Genomic DNA, 27,865 nt, shown 5'->3' with positions numbered 1-27,865 from the left:
AGATGAGAGTAACTAGTTAATTTCAGGGATACTTTGAGTTTCCTAGCAAATTTGGTGGGGTAGTAGGTATTTGTAAAACAGTATTGTCTGTATAAGCTTTCCGGGAACTTTTGTTCCACACCTCTGTACACAACACCAAAATGAACAATCTGTTGGGGCGGATTTATTGCTAGTATTCAGCAGAGGCTACAGTAGCTAACTACATAGGCTTGAAGTCATGTGTAGGGGGTCACGTGTACAAGGGGTGAGCTGTATCCCCTAACACAATCAAGAATCCCATCTGACCTGTTTCACATAGGAATAAAACTCCCACTTATTTATCTTGACTCTCTTATACCAGATTGATCTCTATAATGATGCTGATGTGATCTGACTGAATCAATATCTTTTTACTTCATATGACTTTTTTGACTTTTGTTTATTTTTTCTCCAAGATTATGGTTAGCAGTTACACCCATGGTAATAAAATGAACATTCTTCACAAGAAAATATGATATGATTTCTTGAGGTATATTAGTCTGTCTTAAGCAAGATTCTGATGTTTTCTAGAAGATAATTCTGACTATTACTGCTATACTGCTGGATGCTGACTGTTTAATAAGTCTCAGCAGCTTGAAGCTTGCTATGTGTGATTGAATATAGATGCATTGGCAGCAATTACTGCAAGATATCTAGATCATGACCCTGCATTATGTATTAAAATTAAGAAGATGCCTGAAGAAAACTTTAATAAGAGTCTTCTTCTTATCATAATTAATGACTCTCAAGTCATTGTGAGGGTTCTCAATTCTAATTCTGATATTCCATACTTCATAACTGCTAGTAAGATTACTACAATAGATTTTGTATGTGCTGTCATCTCTTTATTTCAGCAGGCCTCTTATGCTGGTTATTTTTAGACTAGAAATGAGCTTGGCCTACCAGTTCCCAAGATACTTGTGTGGAATTTGCATGCATTAGAGAACCCAGTTGAAGTAGAGTATATTATTATAGAGAAAGCAGCAGATTATTTTCTTGTGTATATCTGACTGTATTTGAGCAATAAAGAAAAGAGGGATATTATTCAAGCTATAATTAGCTTTGATGTTAAAATACTGAATTATTCTCTTGATGAAATTGGCTCTTTGTATTATTCAAGAGATATTCCAAGTAGGATCAACCATCTACTAGCTCTAGAATTGAGAGATGCTTGTGGTTGCTGGGTTCTTGAATCTATTATAGATTGATGCTTTTTTGATAATAGCAGAGAAGAGCTTTTCTTGAACTGAATCTCTTGTAAGTTTTGCATTATTCTCTTGCACTCTAATTTGATAGTGTAATGGGGATTCCAGTACCTCATTAGGACAAAGGTTGTTCCGGTCCGAGGCGCAAACTACCCCAAAGCTACTATTCTTGAGCTATATAAACCACCTGTAGCCCCTGCTTCTTGCTTATTACCTTCATGCACCATGGCTCTTTTCTACACACTTGTTTCTTACTACCAGTTCAGTTATTAGTTAGAGAATATGAAGATTTCTTGTTCATGAAACATGCTACTGTTTCTCATTAGAGCTGCCTGTGTTAGTACAGGGCTCTTTAGTACCATTACTTCTTATGAGCTTAGGCATCCATTAGGACATACCTATCTCTACACTTACTACTTGATCATACCCTTACTATATTGTGATTTTTCACCTTTCTTGTGCTCTCACCATATCAACCAACTCACCTACTTTGACAAGGCATCTTATTGTACCCCACTTCATTTGATGACCAAGCTGAGACCTGAAGATGATAATGCAGTAATTTGATGACTGTCAAGAAAGAGAAAAAAAAACAAATTCTGAGACACATGAAGCAATACACTATTTCAAGATAAGATCTTATGGACTAGAAACACAGTACTAATCAGGTTTTTTATTTAGAAATAAGATTAGAGAGCTTAGATTTGAATGCCTCTTATCTAGAGCTTGCCTGATAAACAGGTTTTTGGAAGATATTGACTAATAGACAGAACATACTGTGTGACATGACCAAAAATCAAGAAATCAAGAAATTGGAATCAGAATCAACTATGGCTGAAGATACTACAGAATTATATGCAACTATGTTACAGGGTGAGAACAAGAGAATTGTGGTTCATTCTCACATTCCTATGCCTTCCCCTGGCACAGCAAATGCATCTTGGTTTGACAGTGGAGATGCTACTCTGTTCATTGAAAGGTTTTATCAGATGTGCAAGGATCATGGGGTAATTAACCCTAAAAACATTATTGAATGGTTGGCTAGATACTGTGTTACATGGATTGGAGAATGAATGAAGATCTTGGAAGGCTACAAAGAAGATAATTGAGAAGTATTCTCCAAAGAGATTATTCATGAATTTCATGATCAAGACATTACTTACAAGATTCACTGTCAGGATTATCTCCAGGCAATTACAAAGAAACTGTGTGCTTGGGATGGCAACATTTACATCTATGTTCAAGAATACACTACTATTGCCAGTACAGTTCAAGCAAATAGAAGGCTTGATAAATTCACTAAGGTGTCTTGATTCCTTCAAGGGCTACCTGAGAAGCTCCAGAATAAGATTATTGACAAGGCCAAGCTCAATCTTTCAGATAATATGTCATCTATTGATTTTAGGAAAGTTGTTCAGGTGACTATGGATTTGATTGACCAGTATAAAGGGAATAAGAAGATCTTTAAAGAAGATGAAATGAAACAAAAGAAAATGAAAAAGCTTGATGAGCAATATCAATTGGCTAGCAAGCCCCCTACAGTTGAAGCTCCAAAGAAAACAGCTAGTTTTGTGAAGACTGAAGAATCCAAATCAAAATCCAAAGCCAAGAGCTCTGACAGCACCAATATTAAAGCTGCTATTGAAAAGATGACCAATGAGTTCACAAATTTGACATTGGCCATGAGAGTACAATTAAATCAGATACAAGAGAATTCTGATCAGTATTATATGCTGCAGAGAGAAGGACCTCCAAAACCTATATCAAATTATCTAACTAATATGACTGTTAATCCTACAACTGTACAAGAGAATACTCAACTGTCAGTCAACCTCTATTTGGCTTGAAATGGCTCTTCTATGACAGACTATAGTGATGCTTGTGGATGAGGAGGAGCTTGAACTGGAGGAATTTCAACACATTTCTCATGCTTCTACTGTGGAAAACCTGGACATCATCAATCTCAGTGTTATGAATACCAATCCAATATGAGTAATGGATACTGTTATATTGATAATGAAGAGAACTTACACATGAGCTCTAAGAGTCAAAACTATCAAGTTGTCACTTCTAAATCTGGAATCCTGAACATGTATATTGTACAGTCTATGGGAGAGAATGAATGAGCAATTCTGAAGTTGACAAGCCCTCAAAAAAAGATCAATCAGCAAGAAGAGACATCTCCTGCAAATTCAATCAGTATGAAGGTTCAAGCAGAATGACTTGCATACTTAATGTCTGATAAAGAATCCAATTTGGATAAGAAATATAAACCATTGAAAGAGAGAACATCAATCAATATTGGAACAGTTGGAGAAGCTAAGAACAATCAAAGAGCTAAGATTGCAACACCTCATACTTAGTGTACTGGACAATTTATTACTTACTGGGATAATCAGGCTAGTGTTGATGATGATGTCATGGAAGATGTTGAACTGATCAATCAGAAGAAGCCTGAAATTCAGAGCAAGTCTGTGGAGAAACAAAGATCAAGATATTCTGCAACAGATTGCTTATCCTCTCAGATCTGTGATTCAACAGATGCTAATGAATTAATGGGTCAAATTCTCAATGAAAAGATCAAATTATTAGTTAAGAAGCTTATAGATGTATTACTGAAACTTCATCAAGTGTTTTTTGAATCAGGCTGGAATAACAGTACTAGCAAAAGCCATGCAAGGGTTGGAGTCTCTGAACCAGTTCAGCCTGAGCTAAAGATCAATTTCAGTCAACTTACTTCAAAGCCCATGGTGCCAAAATCCAAAACAGCATATGAAATGTGTTCATTATATGCACCAGTCACTATAAACCAACAAGAATTAATAGTATTGATCAATACTGGTTCAGAAATCAATTTGTTGTCTCAGAAGTATGCTGAAATGTTGAATCTGCCAATGAAAAATAAGCTGTGAGTGACCATGGTTGTTCAAACAGGAGAAGTCACTCCTTTTTATGTGTTTTGTGATGAAGTGTCTGTTCAAATTGGAGATATTGTTACACATACCCCTTTTCTTATATTCAAGAGAGGGAATCAGCAACTTATTCTTGAAAGACCTTGACAATTTGCTGTCTGTTGGGGGTGCAATATCTCAGAAGACAGCAGAGTGAACTGTGAAATTTATAACAAGAAATGAATGTGTTGCCTAGTTTTCAAAGACTTTAAGTTAAACTCAAGCAACATGAGATATGCAACTGATAAATTGAACAGTGATCATTTAAACAATTCAACAGGCATTTAATCAGGTGAATGTTCATGAATACAAGGCCTGAGAAGAATGAAGAAGATATGATGAAGATGATGGGTATAAGAATTAATAATGAGAAGGTTGAAGGTTAGGAGATTGAAAAGAATAGAGAAGTTGGGCGCATTGGCAGCATTGCCAGCATTGGTGATTATAGTGATGAGGAGAAACATAATTCTGGTGTTAGTGAATCCAAAAGCACACTAAGCCTAATCAGATTGACCAGCATGCTGGTGAATCAAATGAACCAATCAGAAGACAAGGATAATTTTGCATCAGAAGTTCAGATTTTCCAACTGCTGCTTTCTGATCCAGACAGTGTCATGGCTCACTGCAAACATTACACATGTGATATTAATTTCAGCTTAATTTGAAAACCTATTCCATGAAGTGCTTAATCAATTTATGCATCTCTGAACAAAAATCATGATTTTATCATGAAGAAATTGCATCAGATAGACATTTTCAATAGTGGATGGGACATTGGGCTGCCTTCTTCAGAGGTCTGGAGAGTGTGCACTGCTTATAAGTGGAAAGCTGATAAGATAAGGCCATTAGCATCTGGAAAATCTGATGAAAGCAAGCTGGAAGGCCTAGATAATTGGGTGAATGTTTGTTTGGATAAGTATTATCCTGAGGAGAAATGTGTTGCATTTAATTGTGAATTTGATGATCATATTAAGTCTAGAATTGTGCCCTTTCCTGTTGGAGAATGACTAACAAATGAGAGAATTGAGAAGCTCAAAATTGGATTTGAACTGATAAGTCAGGAGAAGAAATTTTTCATATCAGTTCTTTATAAATGTGAAGAGGTGTTGGCTTGGTCCTTCAAAGACCTATGTGGTGTTCATTCTGAATGCTTGCCTCCCCAGGTTATTTGGACAGAGCCCCATGAGACTTGGCAGACTAAGACTTACTGAATTCCTTGTGCTCTACATGATAAGCTAATTAAAATCATTCAGAACCGGTTAGAAGCTAAAATGTTGGAGTCTTGCCATGGTTCATATACCAATTTCTATTTTCTGGTTGCAAAGAAACAGAAAGGTGAATATTGTTTAGTTGATGCAGCACATATGTACAACAAAGTTACTATTTCAGATGCTTTTATTCATTTTAATGTTGATGAATATGCTAAAGATTTCAGCAGACTTGTTATGGCTAGTCTATGTGACTTATTCTCTGGATATGATAAATTTTCATTAGCTGAAGAAAGCAGAGATATGACAGCCATTGCAACCCCTATTGGGCTCTTTTGCCATATGACTTTAGTTCAAGGGGCAATGAATTTGCCAGCTCAAGCCCAATGCAGGATAATGAAGATAATATACAAGATTTTTTCAGAGATTACTTGAGCCTTTATGGATGACCTTGGAGTAAAAGAATTGTGTGTCAAAAATAAAACTGAAGTTCTTCCAGAAATAAGAAGATTTGTTTATGACCATCTGCAGAATCTGGACTATGTTCTATGGCTTGTTGAAATCTCTAAAGCCAGAATCTCCAGCACCAAATCTTAATTCTGCATGTCTGGAGTCAATGTTGTTGAATAAGTCTGTAACTATAATGAATGATGACCTGAGGAAGTCAAGGTGGCTAAAATTGTGGATTGGCCTACTTCTACAAGTGTTACAGAATTATGAGGATTTCTAGGGCTTGTTGAATATTTCTGAATACTTATAGAGCATTATAGTTGGATAACTGAATCTTTACATTATCTGCTTCAACAAAATGTTATATGGATATTGACTGAAGAGCAAAATGACATCTTTATGCTTTTGAAAGAAAAGTTATATTCATTCTCTATTGTTCTTCCAATCAATTATGAACAGGATTCTTTGCTTATCACTGTGGCTGTTGATGCTAGTGAATTAGGATGGGGAGGATGCATTATTCAGAAGCAATGAGGAGCTCAACATCCTGTATGATATGAATCTGGAGTATGAAATGATTCAGAGAAAACATATAATGCTGGCAAATGAAAATGCAGAGCTGTTTTGAAAGTCTTCAAGAAATTCCAACATCATATATATGGAGTGCCCTTTACTTTGGAAATCAATGCAAAAACTCTTGTTGCCTAACTTAACAGAACTGCTACAGATGTTCCAGAAGCTTTGGTTACCAATTGGATAGCTTGAATACATCTCTTTCACTTTATTGTTAAACATGATTCTGGGACAAAACACACAGCTGCTGACAGATTATCTCACCAAGAACTAGATATTGGGGAACAGCCTGAATCTGAAGAAGATGAAGATCTGTTTGCCTTTATAGATTCTATAAGACTTTTAGCTGGCCAAGCTCTTAATAGTGAAGATCTTAGAATACTGAACTTCACATATTCAGAAGAATTGGAGAAAATTGCACAATACCTAACCACCCTATCAAAACCATTGGGCATGGAAGGGAAAAAGTATGTGAAATTCCAAAGAAAGATAATTAAATATGTGGTGGAGGCTTATCAACTATTTAGATAAGTGGGATCTGATGTACTTCTAAGATGTGTTGTGGACAACAAAGAACAGCATGAACAAATTTTACATATAATGCATGACAAATTTGGCTATAAAGAATGAGAGGGAATATACTCTGCTCTACAAGCTTGATACTGATGGTCAGAGATGTATAAAGATGTGTCTGCTTATGTGAAGCACTGTTCTCAATGTTAACAAAGAGATTCATAAAGATTAAGTGAAGAGCTTCATTCTATCTGGGCTTCTATTTGTTGGAAGAAAGTTGGGGTAAATATTAAGTACATGCCTTCCTGTCAAGAACAAAATTATTTAGTTGTTGCCAGATGTGACTTTACTGAATAAATGAAAGCTAGAGTCTTGAAAAAGGCAACAGCTGAAGCTGTAACTAAATTTCTTTATGAGAATATCATCTGTCAATGGGGCCTGCCTGCCAAATTTATTATGGATGGAGGACCAGAAAATAAGGACATTGTGGAGATCTTACTGAAGAAATTCAACATTAAACACATTGTTATTTCACCCTATAATTCTCCTGCAAATGATATGGTGGAAGTTGGCCATAAGTCTTTGGCTGATGAGCTAGCTAAAGCTACTAATGGCACTGGAAGGGATTGGATTAAATATCTTTCTGTAATTCTGATGGCAGATCAAATGACAACTAAGGCTAGTACTGGTGTTTTCTCTTATAGATTGCTAATGGGCCAGGAGGCAGTTCTTCTGATTGAACTCAAGATTCCTACTTGACAAATGATTTTCTGGTGAAAGATTTGAACAACTGAAGACCTGCTTCTGATACAAGCATAGCAAATCAAAAGACAAGATGAGGATGTTCTAGAAGCAGCTCATCATCAGCTCTGAATGTGTGCTAGAAATAAGAAATACTTTGATGATACCCATAATATTTGGACCAACCCTCTTCTACCTGGAGACCTTGTCTTGCTTCACAATATCAAGGGAGAACAGAATATATCTAGGAATAACATTCTGCACTTTCAATGGCTAGAACTCTATAGGGTTAAGTTCACCAATCAAGAACTAGGTTCCTATCATCTTGAAGAGTTAGACAGCACTAAACTTAAAGAATCTATTGCAGGAAACAGATTGAAGAAGTATCTTATGAAACCTGAAATGAAGCCATTTAATAATAGCTGAGCAGATTCTGATGTAGAGATGGAGAACATCTCTTAAGGATATGCCACCAGAAGTCAATCTAACATTCCCTCTAGCAGTTTCTCAGATATCAGCTTCTTGGATCAGAGTGAAAATGAAAATGATCAAGGAGAAATGAAGCAAACACAATTTCCAACTGTTATACCAGATGACTGGAGCTTTGCTGTTGTTATACCTTCACAAGATGTTTAATTTGTTGTGTTTTGTTTGCAAAAGTGAAGTTTTTGCTTGCTCTTTCAGAAAGTTTCTCTTTCTTTGTTATTTGCATAAGTTTTCACTTTTTCTGAATTTTTTGAAGATATTTAAAGGTCAATTTTTCTTTCCTGAAGCTTTTACTTTCTTTTACATTCAAGCTTGATTCTTTTTACAGATTCAACATTTCATTTGCAAATTTTTTTTTGATTTCTGATATTCTTCAAAAATGGCTGGATGAAGCAACCTGCCTCCTTTAGCACCAGCAACCAAAAACCAAGGCCTGGTTGTTACCAGAGACAGTGGGGTCAACTTGGATGACCATTTCTTCAATAATCTAACAGCAGCTATGAAATACATCAATAATCAAGCTCCACACCACTACTATGGTCTGCAAGTCAAACTGATGAATGCACTTATGTGAGTGACTGATGTGGTCACTGACTTAATGACCCATTTCTATTGATATGTTAAAAGATCCAGAGCTTGGCAACACATTACACATGCCAATTTTGAAGCAGATTTCCATGATGCTTGAAAGATTACCCTGGATGTCAAACAACATCACATTAATATGCAAAAGATCAAGGATAGGCTTGTTGCTACATTGAGGATAGACAGAATTAATGTCATATAGTCAAAAGTGAAGAGCCTGTGAGCCACACAAAAGCTTTACCATACTCTAAATGTCTACAAGAATTGGGATAAGTTCACCAACAATATTAACAGCACAGTGCTCTGAAGACTAGATGCTACAGAAGCTGGACATTACCAGAGCTTAGCTATATTGCCAGGTGATTATACTACAGCTGACAAAAAATTCAATCACACTTGTGAACTTTCTTCAAGAGATGCCCTACACCAACAAGAACTTACTATTAGAAACTATGGTCTTCTACAGCCATTGGCTCTTCCACAGTCATCTAGCTCCCAACATTCAATTCAGGATATCACTAGAAGCCCTCCCACTGCAAGCAGCTCCTGAGATCTACTAGAAGAACCACAGTCACCAAGATCATCAAGAGATGTTCCAATGAGTGGAATGTCAATGCTGCATAGCTGCAATGTATCAGAAGCCTCTATACATAGTACAATGTTGATTAGATCATGTGGATTGGAAACTGGCCAATCACAGCTGCTATTTGGATTCACCAGCACACTGGCCAATCCACCCAGCCAATCAGAAGCTCTGAAGTGCTGCAGTGAGAGAATTGCAGCAATGTCTGCACACTAAACTCTCCAAGGCCTAGGCAACAAAGATGAGTCTGTTATTTCTTCTGAAAGTGATGAGGAAATACTCTGACATGAACAAGAAAAATCTGTCATGGCAGTACACTCTGGTACTTGCTGTTGCTGTGGTTTCAAACAGCAGCTTCTCCAAAAGATAAAGAGTACTAAAATGTGTTCAGAATTGGAGCTTATTTACATCCTGGAGCAATTAGAAAAGGTTTTTAGTGACTTGCACACTTAATAGGGAGGAGCTTCTCAACTGTTTGGCTTACATCCATAGAAATTGTTGCAATATTAGCTCAGTCAAGACCAATGACAGCACCTACCTCTGGTTCTGTTTGGCAAATAGACCAGCTAGAGCTGAAGATGCTTTAGGCATTTACAAATTCAAACATCAGCTAATTATCCCTCTGGTCACAAACATGAGAACATTCAACTTCAACTAATACACACAAATAACTGGAGTTAACAAGTTCACCACCAGCAATCTTCAGAAGAAATGGGAAACAACTGGGTCTGTTATCATTCTCCAGCTAATGCACTGGTGGAATGATAAGTTACAAGGCAGCACCACCACAGTACTCACCCAGATCAACAGCAAATATGATATGTACTACCATCATCAGTAAATGATGGGAGGTTGCAACAATTATGAATGGTTGAGAACAATGTATCACAGTATCAGCCAACAACTTATGCACCAGGACCCTGTGTACTACCTATGATACATACTGACAAGACCTCACCATGCTTGGAAATTAATCTCCTACCTATACTACACCAAGTATGCTAAGCCAGGGGATAAAACTGGGTTTCACTATATTGACATCAATGTTCCAGATGCTATTACTACTGGAAGAGGTGTTAACATGATACAAGAATCCTTAATCTTAACTGCAGAAGAGCCCAGTGACTGTACAGAAATCTTGCCAGAAATGTATAATTATCTAGAGAATTGGTGGGGACTAGTTAAAGAATGAGGCTTATCTACTGATGGCTATATTCATTGTATTAAAGATACAATGTATATCAAGAATAATGAAAGAAATTTTAGTATTAGATGAACTGATGTCATTTGCAAGCCTGGTGATGTCTGAATTACAAGCTCTCTGCTATCTTATAAAGCTCATGGTCCATGCAAAAAGATCTGATGCACTATACTACCCTGGTATGTGGCAATCCAAGAGAACCATGAACATCTAGAAGTCAATAAAGCTGGTACATGGTCCCAGCTCTCTGCTGCATATAGAGATCTAGTTCCAGGGCCTTTGTCTCCATCTGGCCATTCAAATTATTATGCATCAGTTCCATATCAATTCCCTACTGCTATTTAATTACAAGGCTTAGGAGCTATATCAGATGCCCTGGTAGAATGAATTAGATGGGACAACCCTATGGTAATTGAGAAACTTGATATTCTCTTTGGCCCTGATGACAAAAAGACTCAGAACTTCATTAATAACTGGTGCCTAAAGGCCATGCAAATTGCTCTGGATGCCATTGTCAAGACTTACCAAATTGAAAAGAAAGCTTTTGGTAATGAATCCTATTGGCATTGTGTACACAATAATATTAATCCAGTGTCAGTTTGGCCTTCTCCTCCTCCTGAGAACTTGGTGGAAGAAGAGAATCATGGTGATCACTATTAGGAATTGCTGCTATCACTCTCCTTATTCTTATTTTCTATGTTTTTTCTTACCAGACTGCTCATTACTATTTATTATTCTCTTATTTTGCTAAATTGGTTTTATTTTATTTTATATGTTGTTTGTTGTCAGGGGACACTAACATTGAAGGCCAGGAGAAAATGTAGTGGGAATTCTGGTACCTTATTAGAACAAAGATTGTTCTGGTCCAAGGCACAAATCATCTTAAAGCTACTATTCTTGAGCTATATAAACCACCTGTAGCTCCTGCTTCTTGCTTATTATCTTCACACACCATGACTCTTTTCTACACACTCATTTCTTACTACCAGTTCAGTTATGAGTTAGAGAATATGAAGATTTCTTGTTCATAAAATGTGCTACTGTTTCTTATTAGAGCTGCCTGTATTAGTACAGGGCTCTTTAGTACCATTACTTCTTATGAGCTTAGGCATCCATTAGGACATACCTATCTCTACACTTACTACTTGACCATACCCTTACTATATTGTGATTTTTCACCTTTCTTGTGCTCTCACCATATCAACCAACTCACCTACTTTGACAAGGCATCCCATTGTACCCCACTTCAATAGCTAACTGACTTATCTCAGAGAATACTACAAAAGAGTATCTAGCTACAATCTGTTACTGTAAAATAAAGGTCATTCAAAATCTGAGATAGCTTCTTTAATCAGAAGAAATTGTTGGCCCTGAAGGTTATTAATTCAATTATACTCTCAAGCTCTCAGTGTGCTGTGACTTTCTGAAGATGATAAATCATATTCTGCTGTCTGAGATCTGTCAGACATCTATTCTGTGGCACAAGAATCTATATCTAGACAACATCTTTGTGAATTCTGAGAAATCTACAGAGATTGGTGAACTTATTGACTGGCAGAATATTTATATTTTGTCTTTATTTAATCAGATCATGCATTTTATCTTTTTGAACTACAAGAGACTAAAACTTAAAGATCTCAAGATATCATCTCTGCTGGAGAACTTTAAAGAGCTTAATAAGATTGCAAAGAAATATACAAAGAAATTGCTTGTTAAGCAGACTCTGTACAAATACTATAATCTTTACTCAGCTTCTATAAATATACCAGCTTATTATGCACTGAGATATCAGAAGACACTTCAGAGAAAGATTATCACTCTTATTAACATACTCTTAAATAATAGAGAACCAGTTCTGCAAGAGCTTCTGATAAAACTCACCAGCAAATGAAATTAACTTATTAGCAGTAAGAAAGACTCTTCATACTCTCTGCAGTACTCAGTTGAAGTCATTGATTGCCAGCAGAAATTAGAGATAAAGTGGGTGGAAGGAATAGTACTGATGAATAATATACTAAAGTTACTAGAAGAAACTATTTGTGGATGGGATAGCTGAATAAGTCATGAGAATTATAAGACACTCAAGCAAAAACTTGATCTTGTCTGAAAGCAGTTCATTGAATATTTTGCTGGAGATGATGGAGAAGCTGCTGAGGCATGGGCACAGGCTTGACCATTTCAATAAGGTGCTGCTTGATGCAGCAGATGCTGATCTTGATTATTCTCTCAACTAGCCACAAGGCAAAATTAGCGTAGAAATTAGCGTGTACAGTAGCGTATTTAATACTGGAATTCTATTGGAGGTTGGTGTATTTGGTGGTAATCTGTAATTTATTCTCTCTAAGCCTATTTTGGTTATATTAGAATTCCATATTTGTAGAATGGAACTCTTTCCAGCAATGCCTCTTGAGGCAGAGAGCTACTATACACACTGAGCAACCATGCAGTGAGTTAGAGACCCAGCCTTTCTTCATTTAACTTTATTACTTTTTATACTGACACCAGGCACAAACTGCCATAGCTAATAATGTAGTTTGTAAATGAATAAGATCTATATTTGACCATTGCAGTGATAGAGGGTCAGCAGATTTGAAGAGAGCTTTATAGAGTTATTTCTAGAATGCCATATGCCCAATTGGCCTAGTAGTAAGGTAGTTCACCACTAAACAAGCCACATCACTAAACAAGCTAATTTTGTCAAATGCTTCACACAACAAATTTATTAAATATCTCAACAACCAGATTTTTATTATTAAATAGCTATTAAATATTAAATAAATGTGTTCTTTAAAGCATAGAAATTAGTGTAGTTAGGAAAATAAATAAGTGAACAGTCTAATATTATAGCTATAGTAAGAGCTTTAAAAAGTAGATAGAAAAGAATTCAAAAAAATGTCAACAGTAAATTTCTTGACTAGAAAGTCTAATATCTTGCTATAAAGACTTTTAAAGCTCTTACTTGCTTTTTTAAAAAATTGTATAGACTCTCTATAATAAGATTCTTTAGTAGAGAAGTTCTTCTAATAGTATTTTAAAGCTGCTTCTTTTGAAGCTCCTGTTGAAGTTTTGCCTCTTGTGTTTGAGCAATTTTATCAGCTTTTTCAGCCTTTATTTCATCCAGGCGCTCGCGTGCCTTAATAACTTTTGTTGGAGACCAGAACTGCACTTGACTAGGATTATCTCTATTGAGTAGGCCTAGGGGCTTACCTTGCTTGCAGTGTTGCTTCTCCATCACTAGAGTTGATCTTAGCTGCTGATTCTCATGTTCCAGCAGTTTATTATAAAGAGCAAACTGCTCACTGGCTTGGATAATCTCTCCAATACTCTGTGAATTTAGGCTGTGCTGAAGATGTATATTCTTGATCTCTTGTCAGAGCTGATGCATATTGCTAGGAATAGGAGATTTAACTGGCAGTGTAGGGGCTTGAGCAGTTTCAAATTGGTGTAGTTGATGTTGAGGATTCAGAGAATTAATTCCAGTCTTTGCAAAGCCAGCAAGTATATTTTCAACTGTCAAAGCCTTCTTTCAAGCCACATTGAATAGTCTCCAGAAATCCCTTTTTGTTATTTGAATATAGCTTATTTCTTGATGTAGTAGTGCTTCCAGCTCATTAGAATATGCCTTGCCCAGTGGCCCAAAGATTTCAACATCAAGAGGTTGCAAATAGTGAGTTGAATGCAGTGGAAGGATCATAAGAAGAATCTTTTTATAATCAGTGTATTTGATAAATTTCATATTTATATGGAAGGAATGGCCATCTAGTAGAAGCAGATGTCTTCCTCAACCAGCTTGTTTCTTAGTATGCTGATTGAAAACCTGTTTCAACCACTCCAGTCTATATTCATTATTGCTCCAACTATTTGTTGAAGCTGCAAAGTAGGCCCATTTGCTTTCATTATAATCATCTAGCCATGTATTCTGGAGATCTTGCAATTCACTCTGATAAATAAGAGCTGGAGGTAGTGCAATTTCTTCAGCAGAGACTGAGTAGAGCAATAAGAGAAATTTCTGACTATCATTCTGAGTAATAGCATTCTTTCCAGCTTGTAGAGCTTCAATAGAGACTAATCACTTTGAGGCATGGCAGAAGTGTAGAAGGAATTCTTTTTCATTAAAGTTATAGATGTTTGAGGGCTCAAGATTATATTGATCAATTTTCTGCTCCAACTACTTTATAAGTAATAGTCAAATAGTTAGCCAGCATCAACAACTGCAATTGCAAGTAATTAAATAAATTATTAAATTACAAGCATATAGAAGTGCTTAAAGCACTAATAGTTATTTGCTATCTGTTTATTTTGATTAATTACTTTAAAATAAATGCATTTGATCTTATCATTATACTGCTTGTGAAATTAATTAATCCAGTTGATTTCAACATCCTCTCCTGTCATCTCTTGTACAATATTTTGTAGAATCTGAGGTGTATTAGCAAGACCACAGCTAGAGAGCTTGTTTATATAATTCAGAAGCTCTGTCTTCTGTATATTAGAGAGCTTTTTCTTATATCAGAAGACTGCTTCATTCTGAGCAAGTTGCAAGTCTTTATGTTATCAGCACAGGATCTCTTGATTAACTGAGTACTTTCTTGTGATTGCAGTATAATTTAAGGTCTCTTGCAATTCAAGATCTTCAATTGCAAGCCTAATTGAGGTGTTGTTGACCATGTTGTTGCATATTGAATGTTGAACATTGGAGAAATTTTGGTGGTGGAAGATTTGGCTTGTTTAGTGGTGTGGCTTGCTTAGTGGTAAACTACCTTATCTTTGAAGTTCCACTTTAGTGGTGGTCTGCACCGTCCTTCTGTATCTGGTGGTAGATTTTTTCTATATAAACAGGCTATTAATCAAGACTGACAAATCCCACAGGTGACATTCAATCCATCAGAATACAGAGACTTCCCTTCCACCTGATATCCTCATCACAATGATTAACCTTGATGAAATACAATTCTACAATCCCAAATCAATGCCACAGAGGCCCCAAAAGCCCTTGAAACCTGTCAAATTCACTGCCCCTATCCATTTCCCCAATCCAGCTCCCAAAAAGCAAGATTTCCCATAATCATCAAACCCTTGAAATTTTTCTAAACATCTTACCAACTCACATCCCCCAAAGCATCACCTGCTGCCCCCGCGTCCTTCTGTGATAATATCAGACCATCAGCCTCTGCATGGAACTTCTCCAAATGATTTTGACCAGGAGCTGGCGTGACTGGAGGTAGCTGAAGTGATTGGTTCAACTGAGGGGGATTCTATCACCAATCAAAGCTCTGGAGAATTGGAAAGATCACTTGACAAAGCGTCAACATCACTAAAAGATTTGCTACTCACTTTCCCCTTGACTTTGGCATTCTAGTATTGGCCATAAAATGCTTACAAAGGCGTACCAATCCAGAGGATGAAATTGATGCTGGCGCTAAACGTCAATTTGTTCCTGGGGTGCTCGGTCAACACACGGTGGGAATCACTTCAAATGGTGGTGTTCGAAATCCGCCTGATGTGAAGCTTCTGGATCACTTGCTGTTGGTACAAAATGGGACATCACCAACATTGACACTGATGTGCCTCCCAAGTGATGGTGTTTAACTGTTGATGAGAGTGATTTTGGCCGCAGCGTCACTGGTGCCGGTCATACCAAGAGTGATGAGGGGCATGATCCACTGGTTTGGAAACAGAAGCAGAAAAGCTCTCCCCAACAGCAGGCTAAACATCTCCATCATTGCCAGTCCTTCTCTGCCGCAAGCTTGTTGTCAGAGAGTCTTTTCGCCCTAGACAACAACAGCAACCATGAGGCAGATATTTCCAGCACTGCCAATATAGATACAACCTTCAGGCAATGCTGACTGCCACCACTGCCACTATTGGTTTTCAGGAATGGAGTGAAGAGAAAGGAATGGCAAGTCAATAAAATCTTAGATTTGGAGATTGTGCACGCGGGCGGACGGGTGCAGTTAGGATATCTTGTGGACTGGAAAGGCTATGATGGGCCTTCTTGGGAGCCTTCTTGTAACTTGATTCCTGGGAGCGAGCTGTTGGTTCGTAAGTTCCACGACAATTACCCTAGCCGACCATTGTCTGTTTCTGTGCGTCCTTCCTTGTATGGCCGCCAGCCATCAAAGCATCGTGTAAAGCGCTCAATGCGGAGACGCAAAACAGGGTGCATTCAGACATAGCGGGCGGGTGCACTGACTTCTATATCTTTCTTCTCTATGTTAATTCCCCTGTCATGAGTAGTTTTTACTACTGTCTGCTCCTGGTTCATTGCTAAATACTCATTATCATTCTTGATTCAGTGCTCGCCCTGTACTGTAAGACTTGGATTGGGTGGATCGATGGGGAAACATCCAGTCTAGTCTATCATATCAACTGCATAAGAGGAATATGTGCGCGGATAGCCTGGAGCAGAAGATTCAGAGGCGCCCGAAGGCGAAGGAGTTGGTTAAGAGCGGGACTCTGGACGAGGATCAGGATCCGACGAAGGCGTAGTGTAGGAAGGAGGTATCCTCTGTGAGTGAGACGGGGGGAGAACTAGCAATCTGTTCTCTTGATTGGGCCTGTGTTAAGTCCACTCTCTTCCCTCTCAAAGGAAATAGGACAAATTTCTTTATATAAAATACACTCAATATCATAACAATAGCTCGCACAACATAGTTGAACAAATATCCGAAATCACCTAGAGCTTTCCCTCTTCATAAATATGCAAAGATTGAAAGGATCGAGACCATGATCGCAGGACCCAGGTAATGTTTTCCAAACCGCAACAGCCCACGAGATAAATAGCCGGTAAATTAGAGAGCTAGTATTCGGCTGATTGGTCCCTGTACTGAACTATTTCAGGAGTGAGTTCGATTAGCGGGGCTGCCACGGATTTGTAGTATCTTCCCAACTCTTCAGCATTCATCCGGTTGGTGACAACGGCGACATGAGCATCTGCCAGGGCCTTGTTGTGCGCGTCTTCGGCGAATGGCACTTTTTGAAGATAATGCCCGTTGATCTTCAGAAACATATCCGCGGCCACGAGGGCCGTGCGCTTGTTTCCGTCCATGAAAGCATGATTTTTCATAATCTTTTCCGCGAGGTTCGCAGCAAGCTGGAACAGGTCTTCTTGCTGCCCGTAGTGCTTTAGATTGATTGGCGAATGGATCGCGGACTCGAGCATGGCTGGTTGGGTTGCGGCGCGGCCGGAAGTGATGAATTTCAGATGAAGAGTTTGAACTTGTGACGGTGTCAAGAAGCGGATGGTTCTAGTAGCCATCTCGTGGGAACGAGGGTTCTTAAAGTATGGGTTCGGTGAGAGGGATGTACTTGGCGGCTTCGAGGTTGTAGTGATATGAGAGCTTGAAAGTACCAAGCGACACAGGAAGAAGGGACTCCTAAACGCTCAGCGCAAGAATAAAGAGAGCAACAACAATAATGGATTAACAAGTAGTGATGATATGAAAACAGTTATCATATGGAAGTCGCAAGGGCCTTATATGTCTACTCCCTCGAGTTGACTGGGGGGGAAGGACACCATCCATCTACGGGCGGCAATGGAAACAACAAGGCATATTCCTAAAGATAGAATACACCCTTAATATGCATCAGGCACCATCGAGGTAGTAATCTCGTCCAATAGCAGGACTGGTGTTGCCGCCCGACGTTGTGGCACCCACTGTCAAGCCTGCGCCCCCTAGTTCAACCATTTGTCGGGGTATATGTTCTCGACCGCTAGGATACAGAAAGCTCAAATTCGATGGGCTGAGGAGCCACTCATGCAAAAAATACGTGGAATGAATGCAGGGGCTGCAACACACAGCAATCCCCCCACCATTATCAAGGGCCACACTCGCAAGCGCTGGGCTGACTGTTGCATAGCTCTATCATATCGTCCCTAGTGACTCGCGAATTATGTTGGGAGCATTGTAAGTAAATATTTAGAACAGATTTATGTTACATCTCAGTTTGTCAGCCGGGGAAGTATATGCAATACGCACATTTGTCGTGACAAAACAAGTTCCACTTTTAGTCGTGAAATGCGTGTCTGACGAGTTGGTAAAAACGTCCATGGGCACGAAGAGTTATGGGTACTAAGCAATTGATGGAGTCCGGATATTGAATAACATTCCTAGGATCACCTATCCTTTAACTCATCGAGCGCGCCCTGTAATTCCCGCCCACTAGCGTTGGCCAGCTCGAAGAATTTTGCTGCAGTCAGAATATTAATGTCAGAACACTTTCTCATCATTGAGCAGTGTGCGATCTGTGTGGTCAGGTTTACCGTCAGGAGTCCCATCCAGAACAATGTCATGCATATTTCCAGTCAGATGTAGAGTTGCCGGGCTGGTGTTTGAATCGGTTTGGCGTGGAAAGTTTATAGGAATATGAAGCCGGGGGTAACTTGACGGTCCTAGAAGTATATATCTTGTCTTAGCAAAATTCCTGAACCAACTACCAAAACACAACATACCGAAGCCAAAATGCTGCGTGTCATGGAAAAATGTAACTGGGCAGCTGTCTTCTCCGGCTTTACCGCTCGGAAGCGCCGTTAGTTTGAGCCGGTCATGGCTTGCGGCATGCAAAGCGCGTCCAATATCCGTGGTAATCAGAACAAATGTTTCTCCTGGGTCGCCAATGAACACGGGCACTTTGGTGGAGACTGGAATGCCTTTCGCATCATAGTTGAGGAAGTCTCCTGTAACTTGATGCAAATATCGAGCGGTAGGTCTAGCAAGTCCTATGCTAGAAGATGGTCGAAGCACGCGAGGGACACAGCGAAGCATAATGGCTTGTAGAGGGGATAAAGGTTTGCCTAAAAGAGTAAAACTTGAAAAGAGGCTGCAAGAAATGGACTTAAGCACCCTGAGCTGGGTGGATCGGAAAAACAGTGTCCGTCGCGCCAAAGGGCATTTTGATGGAGGACTTGTATGCTTGTCATTCACTAAGCTACCTAAAGGGGAATCTCGGCTAATCTATGTGGGTCACGTGAGCGAGGTGCTGGTTGGATTACCTAACACCCCCCCATGCAACGAGCTCCAGCAGCGAGCAAGAGCCACAAAGATCCAAAGCTTCCAAATCTCTCAAATCCGCGATAAAAAATTAATTACAGAATCCAGATTTATTCCTTCTTTAGGCTTAGCTCCATTTTGCTGTGATACCATATTTTCACTGGCTTCACTGATAAACCTCCATATTTTCCTGTATCAACTCATCACCCCTATCGCGCTCACAAATTGAGCATAGGGATTCATTGCAAGAGCCTTCATGAGCCCATCAGCTTTATTCACATCAGTTCCAACATGCTCAATTGAGATTATTTTTCTTGTCATTGTCATCTGTTTTATCTGAAGATAGCAAGCTGTCAAGATCTATCAAGAGTGAATCATCAAGGTCCATATGTTCAAGCTCAACAGTGGGTGGTGTACTGGGTGTTAGGACTCTGACAGGGGAGGCAGAATCTTGTAAAGATTCATGTGGACTATCTGATATCTTTAAATCATCTTCTGTAATTTCTGTAAGAGTTTTATTTTCTGGTGGGTCTGCATGTTGTAGAGACTGCTCTGAATCTGGCTTGTCAGATGTCTCATTACTAGATTTTACTGGTGATTGTACTACAAGAAGAGCCTTGCTAGTTATGATCAGCTTTTTTGATGAAACTAACTCAAGCATTTGCCAGATCTTTTTCATAATGTCATTATCTAATTCTAAGTCTGTTATATCTTTATATTTTAAACACAAACAAGTCTGTCCAAATATTTTACAGTAGAAGATATTCATTCATTCACACACAATGTTCTCAGTCTTATTCAGTGAATTTGCCATAGTATCATTCTGTCTCTTATTATCTTTCTAAGCCTCAACATCTTCTGGAAGTTCATCTAGCCATACAGCTAGTTTGTCTTTGAGATTGCTAAATGTGGCCTGTGCCATACCAATAATTTGAGAGATCATCTTGTTTACTTGATTAAATTCAACAAAACAATCAAACATATTTACATTATGAAAAATCTAGATTCATTGCTTTTCTGTTTGATTAAGACAGTAAACTCTTCTTATAGCCTGTAAAGTAATGTTTGTGTTAATCACTGGTTCAAGCATGGCAATGTCTGAGCAGTGGTGATGGATATTAATATCAAGAGAGCAAGTACTGTAAGTGGCAACCAAAACTTCAATATTGCTGTCAGAATTATTGAAGACATCTTGTATTTTTTGCTATTTCTGGGACAACTGGCCTGCTTGCAGTGAAAGAACATTGTATTCAAGAAGTTTTAAAAAGATTTTAATATAGAACTCAACAGTTGGGTAAGCAACAAAGACTAAAAAATAATGGCTCTCAGCATTCACAACTTTTTAAAGAATCTTGAGAAATGTCAGGTATTTCAGTGTTGTTAAGCATAAGAATTATGCAATTCATACATGGTCAGCTAGAATACAGAAAATGTTAACATCAGTGATCATTCTGCTTATAAGCCACATAATTTCCTGGAATGAGTGATGCTTTCAGTTAATATCTTAAGAAAGGTTACCCTCACACTTCACAACAGTTGAAGTAAAAAGATTTTCCAAAGCAAATAACAACAATGCATGTCTGAGCCAGCAATAAACAATTATATTAAAACCACCACTAACATTATTTTCATTCTCAGAAGATTCTTGAGTATCATCAACAGTCTCTTTCTTCAGCATCAAAACAAGATGTGAGTAAACACTGTAATAGTGCACCAGCTGTTTTATCTGCATCATTTTACACTTGATTATCCATACATTATAGCTTGGAATGTCCCTGCCAATAGTAACAACTCTGTGTGTACTATCAAGGTTCATTTGGTGACCATATGTTTAACAAAGCTGGATGCAGTTGAGAATTCAAGACAAAGCAATCATTGCAGAGTATGACAACATTGAACCACATTGAAAAAGCTGATTGTAGAGTAATAGGTGCAGAATATGCAAGCAATCCATACCAGACATGGGTGCTTCCTCATAAACTTTGAGTGGGTCATCAATTACTCAAAAATCAAAATCCATATGTAAAGATTCCTTATTGATAAGCTGTATAAAACCAGACAAATCAGAGGCTCTGTTTATTATAGAGATTGCTGACACAATCCAGATATGATCTCTTGGAATCAAGACAACAGCCTTGTAAACAGAGGTTCTTGAATTCTTAACTTTGTGTCCTTCATCAAGTATCATATATTCAAAGAAGTTTTCAGTCAGCTAATTAAGTTTCTTATGAAGCTGCTGAAGCATGTCCCCAAATACACCAGAGAGTCTATCTAGCCATACAGCAGCATCTGAAGTCTCATGTTGTACAGCTAGATCATCAGAGCTTAAATACATATGCTGTCACCATGTAAAATATGATGTGATGATAACTGTTGTTGTGGTCTTCAGATCATTTTTGTTAAGCTTTTTGAATTCAGATTTCAATGTGGTTTTGTTGACAATAAACTTCTTGAGAGTGTTATTAGTGATTCCTCTACTGCCAAAGATGCTGTAAAAAAAAATCAGTCAAATGCTATCAGAGAAGAACCAAACAATGTAATCAACCTAATTAGTGACCACTTTATTCAGACAGATAATCAGAGTAGAATAATATAGCTCAGTTGACTTTTGTTCTTTCACTTTGAGAATTAAAGTGCAGCATTGTACAGTATTTTCCAGTTCTGCTTCATCAGCAAGAATTTCATTTTCCACTGATGACAGCTCTTGTGTCAATTTCCAAGCAACCTCAGTGACTTGCCAAGGTTTCAGTGTAAGATTTGCAATCATCAGGTTGTCAGGGTCCATATTCAAGTCAGAACAAGCAGTAAGATAATCTAGAGCTTCTGCTCTAGTTGTATTAAGCATGCAATTCAGCTTAAAGAGAGCCTTGCCAGTATTCTTAATGGAATCTTTGTTGTTGTCATCATTATCACTCATTTCAAGATATTCTAGATGTTTGGCATCAGCTATTAGTCTATTGTTGGATCTGTGCTTTTCCACAAACAGCATTTCAATATCAACAGTATTTTTAGTAAACTCTTCAAGTAAGGCTTTTCTCATGCCTTTATTCATAGAAGACAAAGGAATATCAAAGCTAATTCCATAAATAATCTTGTTTATAGTTTTGACAGCATTATTGGTGTCCTTCTTAAAATCAGCATCAATATTTTCATTGGTAGAATCAATTTCAACATCATCTTGAAACTCTTTGCCAATAGCTGTAGTAATAGCAGCCTTGACTCCTGCCTTTGCAGCAGGGTCATCTTGTGCATTCAGGTCTGCATACTTTGAGATGATCACTTCATTATCTCACTTATAGTTTTTTTCTTGTTTAAGCTGTCAACCAGCAGATCTCATTCATACTGTGTATTTCAATAGAAGAAGAAGTCTATATATGTTCTCAGGGTTATTATCTTTAAATCTCCCCTCAGATTTTGCAATTAATTGCTGAATAGCCCATAATGACACCACAGTAGAAACATTATCAGTAGACTCAAGATTCTCAAGATTATTATTGAGTGAAGAAATTTCTGCCTGTATTGTTGGAAGCTTTATTTTCTTCATTGCATTAATACAGATTGAGGTGTTAGATCTGTGTGCAGGGCCAGTTCTACCAAAAAAATTGCTGTATTTCTTGTGGAATATAGTCAAAACATAGTTAATTTCATCTGATCACATTTATTCTCACAATGTGCCTGTTATTGGAAAGCCTAAATATCCTGCAAGCTTTGCTTGATTTTCATGGATTCAGCTACCATCAAGTACATGAACTCTGAGGATTGTACTTGAGCAAAGATCTTCAGTCTTGGCCATCTTGCAAGTTTTTAGTGTGCTTATTTTCTTTAATGGAGTTGGAGGATCCATTTCTCAAGCTAGGCTAAACTCTATATTAGAATGATAATCAGTCACTCAATATAGTAAATATTGAGGCATACTAGCTGTACAATAAGGATTTCAAGTTGAAAGATGTATTGCATATCTAGATGTACAACACACAATATCACAAAAGAAGTCTTTAAATAGTGCCTAAGTTTAATATCAGCTTGTTGCTTATGAGAAAGAAAGTGCTTATAGAGCTTGTTTTGCAAAGAGAATCTCACAGAGAAGTCTGTATATTGCCAATCTCTAGTTAGTAAGCTTATAAGCTCTTTCAAGATTGGAATTCATGGCTGTAGAGAGCTTATCTTTACTGATTTGGAGAGCTGGCAAGCTTGTAGCATAGCTGGCAAGACTGTGCAGGTTAGTAGTTAGAGAGAGAGTTGGAAGGGAGATTACAGTAACAAAAATAAAGTGTAGGCTCTTGATCTAATTAGGAAATCCAAAACAACACATCTCTATGCTGTATGGCTAGAAAAGTAGCATGAGATCTAATATTCTTATATTTGGAGTAGAAGCTGTGAACCTTCAGCAGTATTCCTAAAATACATGCTATGTCTTACAGCTAGATAACAGCTCAGTAGATCAAGTAGGCAAGCATGGCAACAAGAAAATAATATAGAATCTCTATATCATATTACAACATCTCAATGCTACATGTGTATTTCAGAATGGCAAGTATAAGAAACTCTATAGCAACTAACTTTAATTCAAAGTCATGCATAATCATGGTGACATTGAGCTTGTTCATGGTATAGAAAATGTTAAAATCAGTAATAAGACTAGTATTCTTGATAGCTTAATACTGGGAATTGTTGAAGTAAGCTGGCATGGTCACAGCAGCATTGTTAATGATACCACCAAGATGAGATTTGGCTGTCTCTCCCATCTTGGTCAAGATCATGGAGAAGATCTCCCCCAGTGGAAACTGCTTTGTTATTGAAGTAGACTGGCACAGTCATGCCAGTATTGTTAACAGTGCCACCAAGATGAGAGTCAGCTGTCTCCCCCATCTTGATCAAGACATGGAGAAGATCTCCCTCTGGCAGAAACTGCTTTATTATTGAAGTAGGCTGGCACAGTCATGCCAGTATTGTTGACAGTGGAGATGATCTTCTCTGGTGTGAATTGTTTGGTCTTGTCTTTGAATTCAAGATAATAGGCTTGCTGCTCTTATTAATAATCTTGAAGAGAAAGTGTTTCATGTCAGCTTGGATCTTAGTATTGTTGAATTTATAACTGATAAGATACTTAGCATCAAAGCCTGTGTTTACAAAGTTTATGACAACTTGATTCTTTACAGCATCATCAACCAAATGCTCAGTATCTGTAAAGACAACAAATAATAGAGTAGTGTGATTTTCTCAGTCATTTGCAATGATTCTGATATGGCAGAACCTTCATAAACATTAGCTAGATTTTTATAAAAGATACAATATTGATAGAACTTATCAAATACTGCTGTTAAGTAATCAAGCTAGCAATACTCTTTTTTCTGCAGCAGAAGCAGCAGCCACAGCTGCAGGTTATAACTGCAGCAGCAGTACAGCTAGATATAATATTAAGAGTTGTGAAAGACAGAAGAGAAATGGTATTTATATCTTATATAGTGCTGCCAAGCTAAGCCTAAAATAAACTAGCTTGTAAATATTATTATAATATTATGATAAAAATACACTGCTCTGTAAGTAAGACTAAAGTAAGTGCAAAGTAAAGTCAGAGCAAGTATAAAGTAAAGTCTTTATTATTGTGCAACAATTTACTAGCAACTAAATTTTTGAATGATATTTTTCTATTACTGTTGTGCTGCTTGTAGCAAGCAGATCTCCACATTAAGTAAATTAAAGAGGCATCACACAAAATATTAAGTGTTACTTGACTATCTTCAAGAATTCCAGTCTTCCCAGACTGAATTGGCCACTCTGACAGACTCAGAGATTCAAGAACATGCTGACAATCTTGACACTACTGGAATCTCTACTGATGAATGAGATTTTGTCCATGACAACTATAGTGACTGGTTGGCCAATGTGGAGAAAGAGAATATTGAAATGAATGAGCTAGAAATCTTGTCACTTGAAAGTGCAGCAGCTAGCAATCTTTCACTACAAGAAGATTTAGTTATAAGTGATGTTAACACTAGTGACAAGAGAGAATGTACAGAACCTGCTGTCAAAAGAAGCTTAAACCTCTACATTCTAATTCCACCAGCTAAGCTTTCTGTCACATCTACAATCCATATCATCATATACAAGACAACAGATTAAAGGACAAGTGTACCTGTTGATGTCCAAATTGAATCTGATTCTAAATATCTGGAAGAACACAATTCATTTTATTTATTTTGTAGTGAGATTGATTATGAAATAGTGAGTTTCTTTTTCAGAGCAAAACTCAGCAAGAGAAATATTAATAACTTCTTAAAGAGCCCTTTTCTACACAGTATCACTATACAACTGAGTTTTCACAATACAGACAAGCTCTTCTTGAAAGTTGCTGAGATCTCACATGGCCATACTACAAGAAATTGGGTTCAGATAAATGTAATAATTCTCTTGCCAGAACTAGGTTTGCACTTTGAGACACACAAGCTTCAGTATCAGAAAGTTGAATATATTATTCAATATCTTCTTGGCCATAAATTATTCTGGGAACATCTGGTATATGAACCAGTGCAGCACTTTAATCAGAGCAATAACTGAGTGTATACAGAAATGCATACTGGAAATTAATAGCAGAATACACAGGAGAACTTTTCTGATAATGCAACTGTGGTACTAGTGTTGATTGTGACAGACAAAACACAGCTTATTAATCAATATAGAGACTTGAACTTATGGCCTGTATATCTCTTAATTAGAAATTTAAGCAATATAGCAAGATGGTCTTATAACATGAATGGTACAATGCTTGTTAGATTTCTCTCATTACTAAAGAATGCATTACAGAAACTCAAATCCTGAGTGTATCATAAGTCTATAAGAATTATATTAAAGTGTAAGTCTTACTTTAAAGCACTACAGGTCCCTGTCATCACAATATATAATCTAGCTGTACAGCTAGATATATGCTGAATTTGTTGGCAAAATTAACTGACAGTTGATTGAGTCAATTAGCACTTGAACACTTATATAAAACAGGCTTCATGATCAAATATGGTGATGAGTGAGTTTGAAACTGTTTTCCTATTCTTGCCAGAATAATAGCCAACTATAAAGAACAAGTGTTGATAACTGGAGTCAAAAGTAGTAGACACTGCACCATTTGCACTGTTCCATCTAATGCACAAGAGAATCTGACAGAATTCTGGTCAATGAGAACCCATGAATACATACTGGCAATACTTCAGAATCAGCAAAATGCAATGGCAACCAGGAGGCTTGATAAAATTCCAACAAGAATTAAAAAAATGTAGTTTCATGCTGTCTTAAACTTTGTATAGCATCATTCATTGGTAAATGTTCACAGTATTATGATGATTGACATCCTCCACCAATTACTTAAAAAGTTAGTGAATTATTTGATTGACTGATTAAAAATTTTAATCAAGAATATCTTCAAAGCAATCTGTCAAGGGAAGAAAGACTCTGATTCCACCATTACTATATCAGATGCTGGGACTATTGCAAGGCTTGATAAGTGGTTTCAACAGATTTCTGTATATCATTTACTGAAGCACTTCAAGAAGTTCAGCACTATAAGTCAATAAACCAGAGTTCAACAGAGAGTAGTTGTATGACAGTTGATTATAGTAATTGCTTCAATACTGACAAAGATAAAGTCAGCTGCCATGCTATTTGCTCATGCTGTACTTGATCTGCTTTTTCTTGTATAGTATCAGTTGCATGATAAGAATACATTGAAATATATTGAACATGTACTGTATCAAATTAACAGACTTCAATAAGCTTTTAGTAACTACCAGACAAATAACAAAGATTCTGCTAAGAATGAGCATTTTAACTTCTCAAAGTTCCATGTACTTGTTCACTACATGTAATTCATTCATGAATTTGGGAGTCTTGATGAATTCAACATTGAGAATTATAAGATATCACACAAACATTTAGTCAAAGAGCTATTCAGTAGAACCAAAAAGTAAGAATCATATCAGAATCAAATAATTAAACACAACATCCACCACATAAACATGATGTCAATCAAGAACACAGCACTTGATGATAAAATTCTGAACCAAGAAGCAGCAAGAGCAGCCAATAAGCTAGAAGTCAAGAACACATGTCCATCAGAGGCAGTACCTATATGTGATGAATACCAATCTAATATAAGTAATAGATACTGCCATATTGATGATAAAGAGAACTTATGCATGGGCTCTAAGGGTTAAAACTATCAAGTTGTCACTCTTAAACCTGAAATCCTGAACATGTATATTGTATAATCTATAGAAGAGGATGAATGGGTGATTCTGGAGTTAACAAGCCCTAAAAAGAAGGCCAATTAGCAAGAAGAAACACCTTCTGCAAATTCAACCAGTGTGAAGA

At 37.4% G+C, this 27,865-nt stretch overlaps 5 protein-coding genes across 5 annotated transcripts; 1 reads left to right on the top strand and 4 right to left on the bottom strand.

Moving 5' to 3' along the window:
* Window positions 1-710: 710 nt before the first annotated feature.
* CIMG_13496 (uncharacterized protein) lies at window positions 711-1,028 on the top strand (the record flags this gene model as incomplete). Its single annotated transcript, XM_001238868.2, has 2 exons — window positions 711-845; window positions 900-1,028. The coding sequence occupies 2 exons, from the start codon at window positions 711-713 to the stop codon at window positions 1,026-1,028; spliced, it is 264 nt and encodes an 87-aa protein (XP_001238869.2).
* A 16,042-nt stretch (window positions 1,029-17,070) lies between these two features.
* Window positions 17,071-17,791, bottom strand: CIMG_09886 (death-on-curing family protein). The gene has a single exon (XM_001238863.2). It carries the CDS (start codon window positions 17,770-17,772, stop codon window positions 17,314-17,316), a length of 459 nt encoding a protein of 152 aa, XP_001238864.1. The 5' UTR covers window positions 17,773-17,791; the 3' UTR covers window positions 17,071-17,313.
* A 119-nt stretch (window positions 17,792-17,910) lies between these two features.
* Window positions 17,911-19,385, bottom strand: CIMG_13495 (uncharacterized protein). Its single transcript, XM_001238862.2, has 3 exons — window positions 18,967-19,385; window positions 18,778-18,906; window positions 17,911-18,704 (listed from the first exon to the last, which is right to left on the bottom strand). Exons 1-3 carry the CDS (start codon window positions 19,277-19,279, stop codon window positions 18,631-18,633), a joined length of 516 nt encoding a protein of 171 aa, XP_001238863.2. The 5' UTR covers window positions 19,280-19,385; the 3' UTR covers window positions 17,911-18,630.
* A 414-nt stretch (window positions 19,386-19,799) lies between these two features.
* Window positions 19,800-20,447, bottom strand: CIMG_13494 (uncharacterized protein; the record flags this gene model as incomplete). The annotated part of the gene is made up of 3 exons (XM_001238861.2): window positions 19,800-20,085; window positions 20,158-20,194; window positions 20,429-20,447. 3 exons carry the CDS (start codon window positions 20,445-20,447, stop codon window positions 19,800-19,802), a joined length of 342 nt encoding a protein of 113 aa, XP_001238862.2.
* A 1,602-nt stretch (window positions 20,448-22,049) lies between these two features.
* On the bottom strand, window positions 22,050-23,048 carry CIMG_13493 (uncharacterized protein; the record flags this gene model as incomplete). The annotated part of the gene is made up of 2 exons (XM_001238860.2): window positions 22,050-22,769; window positions 22,848-23,048. The coding sequence occupies 2 exons, from the start codon at window positions 23,046-23,048 to the stop codon at window positions 22,050-22,052; spliced, it is 921 nt and encodes a 306-aa protein (XP_001238861.2).
* Between the last annotated feature and the right edge of the window lie 4,817 nt (window positions 23,049-27,865).

The sequence above is a fragment of the Coccidioides immitis genome (genome assembly GCF_000149335.2).
Source record: "Coccidioides immitis RS genomic scaffold supercont3.5, whole genome shotgun sequence".
Classification (NCBI taxonomy): Eukaryota; Fungi; Ascomycota; class Eurotiomycetes; order Onygenales; family Onygenaceae; genus Coccidioides; species Coccidioides immitis.
This window is presented reverse-complemented; position numbering and strand designations above follow the sequence as displayed.